The following is a 13,405-nucleotide window of genomic DNA, read 5'->3' as shown; positions in this document are numbered from 1 at the left end:
AGGACTGGCCATCCATGATATCAACATTATAGTTATAACCATGTTATGAGGCTATACAGGACTGACCATCAACATTATAGTTATAACCATGTTATGAGACTATACAGGACTGACCATCCATCAACATTATAGTTATAACCATGTTATGAGGCTATACAGGACTGACCATCCATGATATCAACATTATAGTTATAACCATGTTATGAGACTATACAGGACTGACCATCCATGATATCAACATTATAGTTATAACCATGTTATGAGGCTATACAGGACCATCCATGATATCAACATTATAGTTATAACCATGTTATGAGGCTATACAGGACTGACCATCCATCAACATTATAGTTATAACCATGTTATGAGACTATACAGGACTGACCATCCATCAACATTATAGTTATAACCATGTTATGAGGCTATACAGGACTGACCATCCATCAACATTATAGTTATAACCATGGTATGAGGCTATACAGGACTGACCATCCATGATATCAACATTATAGTTATAACCATGTTATGAGGCTATACAGGACTGACCATCCATCAACATTATAGTTATAACCATGTTATGAGACTATACAGGACTGACCATCCATCAACATTATAGTTATAACCATGTTATGAGGCTATACAGGACTGACCATCCATCAACATTATAGTTATAACCATGTTATGAGGCTATACAGGACTGACCATCCATCAACATTATAGTTATAACCATGTTATGAGACTGTACAGGACTGACCATCCATGATATCAACATTATAGTTATAACCATGTTATGAGGCTATACAGGACTGACCATCCATTATATCAACATTATAGTTATAACCATGTTATGAGGCTACACAGGACCATCCATGATATCAACATTATAGTTATAACCATGTTATGAGGCTATACAGGACTGACCATCCATGATATCAACATTATAGTTATAACCATGTTATGAGGCTATACAGGACTGACCATCCATCAACTTTATAGTTATAACCATGTTATGAGACTATACAGGACTGACCATCCATGATATCAACATTATAGTTATAACCATGTTATGAGGCTATACAGGACTGACCATCCATGATATCAACATTATAGTTATAACCATGTTATGAGGCTATACAGGACTGACCATCCATGATATCAACATTATAGTTATAACCATGTTATGAGGCTATACAGGACTGACCATCCATTATATCAACATTATCGTTATAACCATGTTATGAGGCTATACAGGACTGACCATCCATCAACATTATAGTTATAACCATGTTATGAGGCTATACAGGACTGACCATCCATGATATCAACATTATAGTTATAACCATGTTATGAGGCTATACAGGACCATCCATGATATCAACATTATAGTTATAACCATGTTATGAGACTATACAGGACTGACCATCCATGATATCAACATTATAGTTATAACCATGTTATGAGGCTATACAGGACTGACCATCCATGATATCAACATTATAGTTATAACCATGTTATGAGACTATACAGGACTGACCATCCATCAACATTATAGTTATAACCATGTTATGAGGCTATACAGGACTGACCATCCATGATATCAACATTATAGTTGTAACCATGTTATGAGGCTATACAGGACTGACCATCCATGATATCAACATTATAGTTATAACCATGTTATGAGGCTATACAGGACTGACCATCAACATTATAGTTATAACCATGTTATGAGACTATACAGGACTGACCATCCATCAACATTATAGTTATAACCATGTTATGAGGCTATACAGGACTGACCATCCATGATATCAACATTATAGTTATAACCATGTTATGAGACTATACAGGACTGACCATCCATGATATCAACATTATAGTTATAACCATGTTATGAGGCTATACAGGACCATCCATGATATCAACATTATAGTTATAACCATGTTATGAGGCTATACAGGACTGACCATCCATCAACATTATAGTTATAACCATGTTATGAGACTATACAGGACTGACCATCCATCAACATTATAGTTATAACCATGTTATGAGGCTATACAGGACTGACCATCCATCAACATTATAGTTATAACCATGGTATGAGGCTATACAGGACTGACCATCCATGATATCAACATTATAGTTATAACCATGTTATGAGGCTATACAGGACTGACCATCCATCAACATTATAGTTATAACCATGTTATGAGACTATACAGGACTGACCATCCATCAACATTATAGTTATAACCATGTTATGAGGCTATACAGGACTGACCATCCATCAACATTATAGTTATAACCATGTTATGAGGCTATACAGGACTGACCATCCATCAACATTATAGTTATAACCATGTTATGAGACTGTACAGGACTGACCATCCATGATATCAACATTATAGTTATAACCATGTTATGAGGCTATACAGGACTGACCATCCATTATATCAACATTATAGTTATAACCATGTTATGAGGCTACACAGGACCATCCATGATATCAACATTATAGTTATAACCATGTTATGAGGCTATACAGGACTGACCATCCATGATATCAACATTATAGTTATAACCATGTTATGAGGCTATACAGGACTGACCATCCATCAACTTTATAGTTATAACCATGTTATGAGACTATACAGGACTGACCATCCATGATATCAACATTATAGTTATAACCATGTTATGAGGCTATACAGGACTGACCATCCATGATATCAACATTATAGTTATAACCATGTTATGAGGCTATACAGGACTGACCATCCATGATATCAACATTATAGTTATAACCATGTTATGAGGCTATACAGGACTGACCATCCATTATATCAACATTATCGTTATAACCATGTTATGAGGCTATACAGGACTGACCATCCATCAACATTATAGTTATAACCATGTTATGAGGCTATACAGGACTGACCATCCATGATATCAACATTATAGTTATAACCATGTTATGAGGCTATACAGGACCATCCATGATATCAACATTATAGTTATAACCATGTTATGAGACTATACAGGACTGACCATCCATGATATCAACATTATAGTTATAACCATGTTATGAGGCTATACAGGACTGACCATCCATGATATCAACATTATAGTTATAACCATGTTATGAGACTATACAGGACTGACCATCCATCAACATTATAGTTATAACCATGTTATGAGGCTATACAGGACTGACCATCCATGATATCAACATTATAGTTATAACCATGTTATGAGGCTATACAGGACTGACCATCCATGATATCAACATTATAGTTATAACCATGTTATGAGGCTATACAGGACCATCCATGATATCAACATTATAGTTATAACCATGTTATGAGACTATACAGGACTGACCATCCATGATATCAACATTATAGTTATAACCATGTTATGAGGCTATACAGGACCATCCATGATATCAACATTATAGTTATAACCATGTTATGAGACTATACAGGACTGACCATCCATGATATCAACATTATAGTTATAACCATGTTATGAGACTATATAGGACTGACCATCCATGATATCAACATTATAGTTATAACCATGTTATGAGGCTATACAGGACTGACCATCCATGATATCAACATTATAGTTATAACCATGTTATGAGGCTATACAGGACTGACCATCCATCAACATTATAGTTATAACCATGTTATGAGGCTATACAGGACTGACCATCCATGATATCAACATTATAGTTATAACCATGTTATGAGGCTATACAGGACTGACCATCCATGATATCAACATTATAGTTATAACCATGTTATGAGGCTATACAGGACTGACCATCCATGATATCAACATTATAGTTATAACCATGTTATGAGCCTATACAGGACTGACCATCCATGATATCAACATTATAGTTATAACCATGTTATGAGACTATATAGGACTGACCATCCATGATATCAACATTATAGTTATAACCATGTTACGAGGCTATACAGGACTGACCATCCATGATATCAACATAGTTATAACCATGTTATGAGGCTATACAGGACTGGCCATCCATGATATCAACATTATAGTTATAACCATGTTACGAGGCTATACAGGACTGACCATCCATGATATCAACATTATAGTTATAACCATGTTATGAGACTATACAGGACTGACCATCCATGATATCAACATTATAGTTATAACCATGTTATGAGGCTATACAGGACTGACCATCCATGATATCAACATTATAGTTATAACCATGTTATGAGGCTATACAGGACTGACCATCCATGATATCAACATTATAGTTATAACCATGTTATGAGGCTATACAGGACTGACCATCCATGATATCAACATTATAGTTATAACCATGTTATGAGCCTATACAGGACTGACCATCCATGATATCAACATTATAGTTATAACCATGTTATGAGACTATATAGGACTGACCATCCATGATATCAACATTATAGTTATAACCATGTTACGAGGCTATACAGGACTGACCATCCATGATATCAACATTATAGTTATAACCATGTTATGAGGCTATACAGGACTGGCCATCCATGATATCAACATTATAGTTATAACCATGTTACGAGGCTATACAGGACTGACCATCCATGATATCAACATTATAGTTATAACCATGTTATGAGACTATACAGGACTGACCATCCATGATATCAACATTATAGTTATAACCATGTTATGAGGCTATACAGGACTGACCATCCATGATATCAACATTATAGTTATAACCATGTTATGAGGCTATACAGGACTGACCATCCATGATATCAACATTATAGTTATAACCATGTTATGAGGCTATACAGGACTGACCATCCATGATATCAACATTATAGTTATAACCATGTTATGAGACTATACAGGACTGGCCATCCATGATATCAACATTATAGTTATAACCATGTTATGAGGCTATACAGGACTGACCATCCATGATATCAACATTATAGTTATAACCATGTTATGAGACTATACAGGACTGACCATCCATCAACATTATAGTTATAACCATGTTATGAGGCTATACAGGACTGACCATCCATGATATCAACATTATAGTTATAACCATGTTATGAGGCTATACAGGACTGACCATCCATGATATCAACATTATAGTTATAACCATGTTATGAGGCTATACAGGACTGACCATCCATGATATCAACATTATAGTTATAACCATGTTATGAGACTATACAGGACTGGCCATCCATGATATCAACATTATAGTTATAACCATGTTATGAGACTATACAGGACTGACCATCCATCAACATTATAGTTATAACCATGTTATGAGGCTATACAGGACTGACCATCAACATTATAGTTATAACCATGTTATGAGGCTATACAGGACCATCCATGATATCAACATTATAGTTATAACCATGTTATGAGACTATACAGGACTGACCATCCATCAACATTATAGTTATAACCATGTTATTAGGCTATACAGGACTGACCATCCATGATATCAACATTATAGTTATAACCATGTTATGAGGCTATACAGGACTGACCATCCATGATATCAACATTATAGTTATAACCATGTTATGAGACTATACAGGACCATCCATGATATCAACATTATAGTTATAACCATGTTATGAGGCTATACAGGACTAACCATCCATGATATCAACATTATAGTTATAACCATGTTATGAGGCTATACAGGACCGACCATCCATGATATCAACATTATAGTTATAACCATGTTATGAGGCTATATAGGACTGACCATCCATGATATCAACATTATAGTTATAACCATGTTATGAGGCTATACAGGACTGACCATGATATCAACATTATAGTTATAACCATGTTATGAGACTATACAGGACTGGCCATCCATGATATCAACATTATAGTTATAACCATGTTATGAGGCTATACAGGACTGACCATGACTGTATAACTGTGTTGTTCTATAACTTTGTAACTGTGTTGTTCTATAACTTTGTAACTGTGTTGTTCTATAACTTTGTAACTGTGTTGTTCTATAACTGTGTAACTGTGTTGTTCTATAACTGTGTTGTTCTATAACTGTGTAACTGTGTTGTTCTATAACTGTGTTGTTCTATAACTGTGTTGTTCTATAACTGTGTTGTTCTATAACTTTGTAACTGTGTTGTTCTATAACTTTGTAACTGTGTTGTTCTATAACTGTGTTGTTCTATAACTTTAACTGTGTTGTTCTATAACTGTTTTGTTCTATAACTTTGTAACTGTGTTGTTCTATAACTTTGTAACTGTGTTGTTCTGTAACTGTGTTGTTCTGTAACTGTGTTGTTCTAAAACTTTGTAACTGTGTTGTTCTAAAACTTTGTAACTGTGTTGTTCTAAAACTTTGTAACTGTGTTGTTCTATAACTTTGTAACTGTGTTGTTCTATAACTTTGTAACTGTGTTGTTCTAAAACTTTGTAACTGTGTTGTTCTATAACTTTGTAACTGTGTTGTTCTATAACTTTGTAACTGTGTTGTTCTATAACTGTGTAACTGTGTTGTTCTATAACTGTGTAACTGTGTTGTTCTATAACTTTGTAACTGTGTTGTTCTATAACTTTGTAACTGTGTTGTTCTATAACTGTGTTGTTCTATAACTGTGTTGTTCTATAACTGTGTTGTCCTATAACTGTGTTGTCCTATAACTGTGTAACTGTGTTGTCCTATAACTTTGTAACTGTGTTGTCCTATAACTGTGTTGTCCTATAACTTTGTAACTGTGTTGTTCTATAACTGTGTTGTCCTATAACTTTGTAACTGTGTTGTTCTATAACTGTGTTGTTCTATAACTGTGTTGTTCTATAACTGTGTTGTCCTATAACTGTGTTGTCCTATAACTGTGTTGTCCTATAACGTTGTAACTGTGTTGTCCTATAACTGTGTAACTGTGTTGTTCTATAACTGTGTAACTGTGTTGTCCTATAACTGTGTTGTTCTATAACTGTGTAACTGTGTTGTCCTATAACTGTGTTGTTCTATAACTTTAACTGTGTTGTCCTATAACTGTGTAACTGTGTTGTCCTATAACTGTGTTGTTCTATAACTTTGTAACTGTGTTGTCCTATAACTGTGTAACTGTGTTGTCCTATAACTGTGTTACTGTGTTGTCCTATAACTGTGTTGTTCTATAACTTTGTAACTGTGTTGTTCTATAACTGTGTTGTCCTGTAACTTTGTAACTGTGTTGTCCTGTAACTTTGTAACTGTGTTGTCCTGTAACTTTAACTGTGTTGTCCTATAACTTTAACTGTGTTGTCCAAAGAGTTACTACCTGAGTACAGTGGAGGACCTGCAGGAGCAGGTGATCAGACTGAGGAAACTACACCACCTACTGGAGATCATGGTGACCTGCAGTACCTTCCTGTGCCTGCCGTACGACCGACTCTTCCTCCTCACACAGTAAGGCCTGCCGTACGACCGACTCTTCCTCCTCACACAGTAAGACAGACTCTTCCTCCCCACACAGTAAGGCCTGCCGTACGACAGACTCTTCCTCCTCACACAGTAAGACAGACTCTTCCTCCTCACACAGTAAGACAGACTCTTCCTCCTCACACAGTAAGGCCTGCCGTACGACAGACTCTTCCTCCTCACACAGTAAGACAGACTCTTCCTCCTCACACAGTAAGACAGACTCTTCCTCCTCACACAGTAAGGCCTGCCGACTCTTCCTCCTCACACAGTAAGACCGACTCTTCCTCCTCACACAGTAAGACCTGGCGTAAGACCTGGCGTACGACAGACTCTTCCTCCTCACACAGTAAGACCTGGCGTACGACAGACTCTTCCTCCTCACACAGTAAGACCTGGCGTACGACAGACTCTTCCTCCTCACACAGTAAGACCTGGCGTACGACAGACTCTTCCTCCTCACACAGTAAGACAGACTCTTCCTCCTCACACAGTAAGGCCTGGCGTACGACAGACTCTTCCTCCTCACACAGTAAGACCTGACGTACGACAGACTCTTCCTCCTCACACAGTAAGGCCTGGCGTACGACAGACTCTTCCTCCTCACACAGTAAGGCCTGGCGTACTCTTCCTCCTCACAGACTCTTCAGACTCCTCACACAGTAAGACAGACTCTTCCTCCTCACACAGTAAGGCCTGGCGTACGACAGACTCTTCCTCCTCACACAGTAAGACCTGCCGTACGACAGACTCTTCCTCCTCACACAGTAAGACAGACTCTTCCTCCTCACACAGTAAGACAGACTCTTCCTCCTCACACAGTAAGGCCTGCCGTACGGCCGACTCTTCCTCCTCACACAGTAAGGCCTGCCGTACGACAGACTCTTCCTCCTCACACAGTAAGACCTGGCGTACGACAGACTCTTCCTCCTCACACAGTAAGACCTGGCGTACGACAGACTCTTCCTCCTCACACAGTAAGACCTGGCGTACGACAGACTCTTCCTCCTCACACAGTAAGACCTGGCGTACGACAGACTCTTCCTCCTCACACAGTAAGACAGACTCTTCCTCCTCACACAGTAAGGCCTGGCGTACGACAGACTCTTCCTCCTCACACAGTAAGACAGACTCTTCCTCCTCACACAGTAAGGCCTGGCGTACGACAAACTCTTCCTCCTCACACAGTAAGACCTGACGTACGACAGACTCTTCCTCCTCACACAGTAAGGCCTGGCGTACGACAGACTCTTCCTCCTCACACAGTAAGACCTGGTGTACGACCGACTCTTCCTCCTCACACAGTAAGACAGACTCTTCCCCCTCACACAGTAAGACCTGTAAGACAGACTCTTCCCCTCACACAGTAAGACCTGGCGTACGACAGACTCTTCCTCCTCACACAGTAAGACAGACTCTTCCTCCTCACACAGACTCTTCCTCCTCACACAGTAAGACAGACTCTTCCTCCTCACACAGTAAGACCTGGCGTACGACAGACTCTTCCTCCCCACACAGTAAGACCTGGCGTACGACAGACTCTTCCTCCTCACACAGTAAGACCTGCTGGCCTGTCTGTCGGGCAGGTAGCCTCGAGGTTAAGAGCGTTGGGCCAATAATCCCAAAGGATCGCTGGTTCGAATCCCCTGAGCCTACTAGGAGAAAATGCTTTTGCGTCCTTGAGCAAGGCACTTAACCCTAATTTCTCTGGATAAGTCGCTATGGAAAATGTTTTTTTTTTAGATGTATATTTAAGACAATGTAATGCCTCCCTGTGTCTGTCCATTTTCTTACATTTGGTGTGTAAAAGAACACAAACCTCTTTTCAACATTTTTGAATCTCTCTCTGTAACGTAGTATAGATGTTGATCAGCTGTCTACTGATATGGATATAGTAAAGTTGTCGTCTCCCCCATGTGCTTCCTAGGTTGTGTTTGCAGTACTACAAGACATGTCCCTATGACGAGGACCACGAGTTCAAACTGCAGATCAAACCTGCCCTGATCAGCCACTTCTACCAGAAGTACGTTTAAAGAAGGAAATTACAGTCATTGGTCAACCCTGTGGTGCCTGTACAGTCATTGGTCAACCCTGTGGTGCCTGTACAGTCATTGGTCAATCCTGTGGTGCCTGTACAGTCATTAGTTCCTGCCAAGGCAGAAGCTACTCTTCCTGGGGTTAATTATGGATCCCCATTAGTTCCTGCCAAGGCAGCAGCTACTCTTCCTGGGGTTTATTATGGATCCCCATTAGTTCCTGCCAAGGCAGCAGCTACTCTTCCTGGGGTTTATTATAGATCCCCATTAGTTCCTGTCAAGGCAGCAGCTACTCTTCCTGGGGTTAATTATGGATCCCCATTAGTTCCTGCCAAGGCAGCAGCTACTCTTCCTGGGGTTTATTATGGATCCCCTTAGTTCCTGCCAAGGCAGCAGCTACTCTTCCTGGGGTTTATTATGGATCCCCATTAGTTCCTGCCAAGGCAGTGGCTTGTAATGTACTGTAGGTTGTTCCCTATAGGGAGCAGGTGGTGTCCTGGGGGGTGGAGGTGTCTAGTGGTAATGTACTGTATGTTCTCTATAGGGAGCAGGTGTTGTCCTGGGGGGTGGAGGTGTCTAGTGGTATTGTACTGTATGTTCCCTATAGGGAGCAGGTGGTGTCCTGGGGGGTGGAGGTGTCTAGTGGTGATGTAATGTACTGTAGGTTGTTCCCTATAGGGAGCAGGTGGTGTCCTGGGGGGTGGAGGTGTCTAGTGGTAATGTACTGTAGGTTGTTCCCTATAGGGAGCAGGTGGTGTCCTGGGGGGTGGAGGTGTGTAGTGGTAATGTACTGTATGTTCTCTATAGGGAGCAGGCGGTGTCCTGGGGGTGGAGGTGTCTAGTGGTAATGTACTGTACTGTATGTTCTGTATGTTCTATAGGGAGCAGGTGGTGTCCTGGGGGTGGAGGTGTCTAGGGTAATGTACTGTATGTTTCTCTATAGGGAGCAGGCGGTGTCCTGGGGGGGTGGAGGTGTCTAGTGGTAATGTACTGTACTGTATGTTCTCTATAGGGAGCAGGTGGTGTCCTGGGGGGTGGAGGTGTCTAGGGTTAGTAATGTACTGTATGTTCTCTATAGGGAGCAGGCGGTGTCCTGGGGGGTGGAGGTGTCTAGTGGTAATTGCCCCAGAGAGGTGAAGACATCCTGGCTGCTGAGTGACAAGCCCCTGGTGGAACACATCATCTTTGAAACAGGTAAAATACCCCCAGTCATCAAAGGTCCGCAGTGTCTTCCACTGGCACATGGAGTAGCCAGCCAAGTAGAGTGGGTAGCCAGCCAGGTAGAGTGGGTAGCCAGCCAAGTAGAGTGGGTAGCCAGCCAAGTAGAGTGGGTAGCCAGCCAAGTAGAGTGGGTAGCCAGCCAAGTAGAGACGGTAGCCAGCCAAGTAGAGACAGTAGCCAGCCAAGTAGAGACAGTAGCCAGCCAAGTAGAGACAGTAGCCAGCCAAGTAGAGACAGTAGCCAGCCAAGTAGAGACAGTAGCCAGCCAAGTAGAGGCAGTAGCCAGCCAAGTAGAGTGGGTAGCCAGCCAAGTAGAGTGGGTAGCCAGCCAAGTAGAGTGGGTAGCCAGCCAAGTAGAGTGGGTAGCCAGCCAAGTAGAGGCAGCCAAGTAGAAGCAGTAGCCAGCCAAGTAGAGGCAGTAGCCAGCCAAGTAGAGACAGTAGCCAGCCAAGTAGAGTGGGTAGCCAGCCAAGTAGAGTGGGTAGCCAGCCAAGTAGAGTGGGTAGCCAGCCAAGTAGAGACAGTAGCCAGCCAAGTAGAGACAGTAGCCAGCCAAGTAGAAACGAGAGAGAGAATGTGTTCCATTATTTAATTGAATTAGGCTTATCTTAAAACACTTAAAATAAACTTTTAGCAACATTTAATTTGAATTAAAGTGCTTCATAAGAGTACAACTGTTTGTACATTTAAATTATATTTTATTTTTTATAGCTGTTTTAGGAAGAGTAACCCCATGTACTATCTGGTATCATACCCTTGTCATAACCCAAATCTGGCCCTTAAGTAAGAATATACAGTGCCTTGCGAAAGTATTCGGCCCCCTTGAACTTTGCGACCTTTTGCCACATTTCAGGCTTCAAACATAAAGATATAAAACTGTATTTTTTTGTGAAGAATCAACAACAAGTGGGACACAATCATGAAGTGGAACGACATTTATTGGATATTTCAAACTTTTTTAACAAATCAAAAACTGAAAAATTGGGCGTGCAAAATTATTCAAATTCATGCTCTCTCCCTCGGTGTAAAGAAAGTTGGACTGCAACAACAGTGGTACCGAGAGGCAGACTGTCAAACCAGAAGCGTTTCTCCTTGTTATCGCTCACTTTGTGGAAATCGTCTTTTTTTTATTATTTTTAAAAATCTGTGTACCAGAAGTTCCTCGCGTCGTCGTCGACCTGCTCCGTCCAACCTGCTGCACGGACATCCGTTTTTCCATTCTCAAGATGGAAGGAACCGATCACGTCAGCCGTCGAGGATCGAACCTCTGCGATTTGGAGCGACGCCATTGGACGTGATGCAACGCGAGCAGTAGAAAAGATGTCATTGGACGTGATGCAACGCGAGCAGTAGAAAAGATGTCATTGGACGTGATGCAACGCGAGCAGTAGAAAAGATGTCATTGGACGTGATGCAACGCGAGCAGTAGAAAAGATGTCATTGGACGTGATGCAACGCGAGCAGTAGAAAAGATGTCATTGGACGTGATGCAACGCGAGCAGTAGAAAAGATGTCATTGGACGTGATGCAACGCGAGCAGTAGAAAAGATGTCATTGGACGTGATGCAACGCGAGCAGTAGAAAAGATGTCATTTGATTTTCAAAGGAACCACTCACTCAAAACGGAAATACCCGAAGGTCTTTTTGTTAGGTTCTGAAATATCAGAGCAAGAAATTGACGGACACGAACCAAGTTAATTTCATCCCAAAGGATCGTACAGCTGAAAAAGAAAGACATGGTTGCTCCAGTGCTACTATATATTTATACCCCAATTTGAGGTGGACTCTCCTCCTCCTCTCTAAACATGACATCTTTTTGTTGCTAGGCGGGAAATTGAGTCACACGGTTAATTAATTGCTCTTTCTCCTCTTAATGTGACCTGACCTGTGACCTGACCTGACTTTCGGCCCCCTTCCTCACCAAACCACATCTCTCAACCCTTATCAGTGCCTCGCCAAGATGTGATCGTCTTTCCTTCACTCTGTACACATCCAACATTCATTGACCCCCCCGCCCCCCGCCCACCACATCCTCCTACAGATAACTTCTGGTGTAAACACTAGACTATGGCACACATCATCCTTCACTCATGCTGCCAAACATACCCTTGTAAAACTGACCATCCTACTGATCTTCGACTTTGGCGATGTCATTTACAAAATGGCCTCCAATACCCTACTCAATAAATTGGATGCAGTCTATCACAGTGCAATCCGTTTTGTCACCAAAGCCCCATATACTACCCACCACTGCGACCTGTATGCTCTCGTTGGCTGGCCCTCGCTTCATACTCGTCGCCAAACCCACTGGCTCCATGTCATCTACAAGACCCTGCTAGGTATAGTCCCCCCTTATCTCAGCTCGCTGGTCACCATAGCATCACCCACCTTGTAGCACACGCTCCAGCATGTATATCTCTCTAGTCACCCCCAAAACCAATTCTTTCTTTGGCCGCCTCTCCTTCCAGTTCTCTGCTGCCAATGACTGGAACGAACTACAAAAAATCTCTGAAACTGGAAACACTTATCTCCCTCACTAGCTTTAAGCACCAGCTGTCAGAGCAGCTCACAGATCACTGCGCCTGTACATAGTCCATCTGTACATAGTCCATCTGTACATAGTCCATCTGTACATAGTCCATCTGTACATAGTCCATCTGTACATAGTCCATCT

General features: G+C 41.1%; 1 protein-coding gene across 2 annotated transcripts in view; it reads left to right on the top strand.

Annotated features, from left to right (window-relative positions):
• The window catches only part of zwilch (zwilch kinetochore protein), a 54,413-nt gene that overhangs the window by 30,773 nt on the left and 10,235 nt on the right, over positions 1-13,405 (top strand). The window contains exons 14-16 of one of the 2 annotated variants that reach the window (XM_052481094.1): positions 7,326-7,462; positions 9,402-9,497; positions 10,589-10,704. In XM_052481094.1, the coding sequence (XP_052337054.1) occupies positions 7,326-7,462; positions 9,402-9,497; positions 10,589-10,704 (349 nt within the window). The remainder of the gene's footprint in view (positions 1-7,325; positions 7,463-9,401; positions 9,498-10,588; positions 10,705-13,405) is intronic. The other variant, XM_052481095.1, reaches the window with a different exon arrangement.

The sequence above is a fragment of the Oncorhynchus keta genome, chromosome 26, assembly GCF_023373465.1.
Source record: "Oncorhynchus keta strain PuntledgeMale-10-30-2019 chromosome 26, Oket_V2, whole genome shotgun sequence".
Classification (NCBI taxonomy): domain Eukaryota; kingdom Metazoa; phylum Chordata; class Actinopteri; order Salmoniformes; family Salmonidae; genus Oncorhynchus; species Oncorhynchus keta.
Note: the sequence above shows the minus strand (reverse complement) of the source record. Positions and strands in the feature narration are given on the sequence as shown.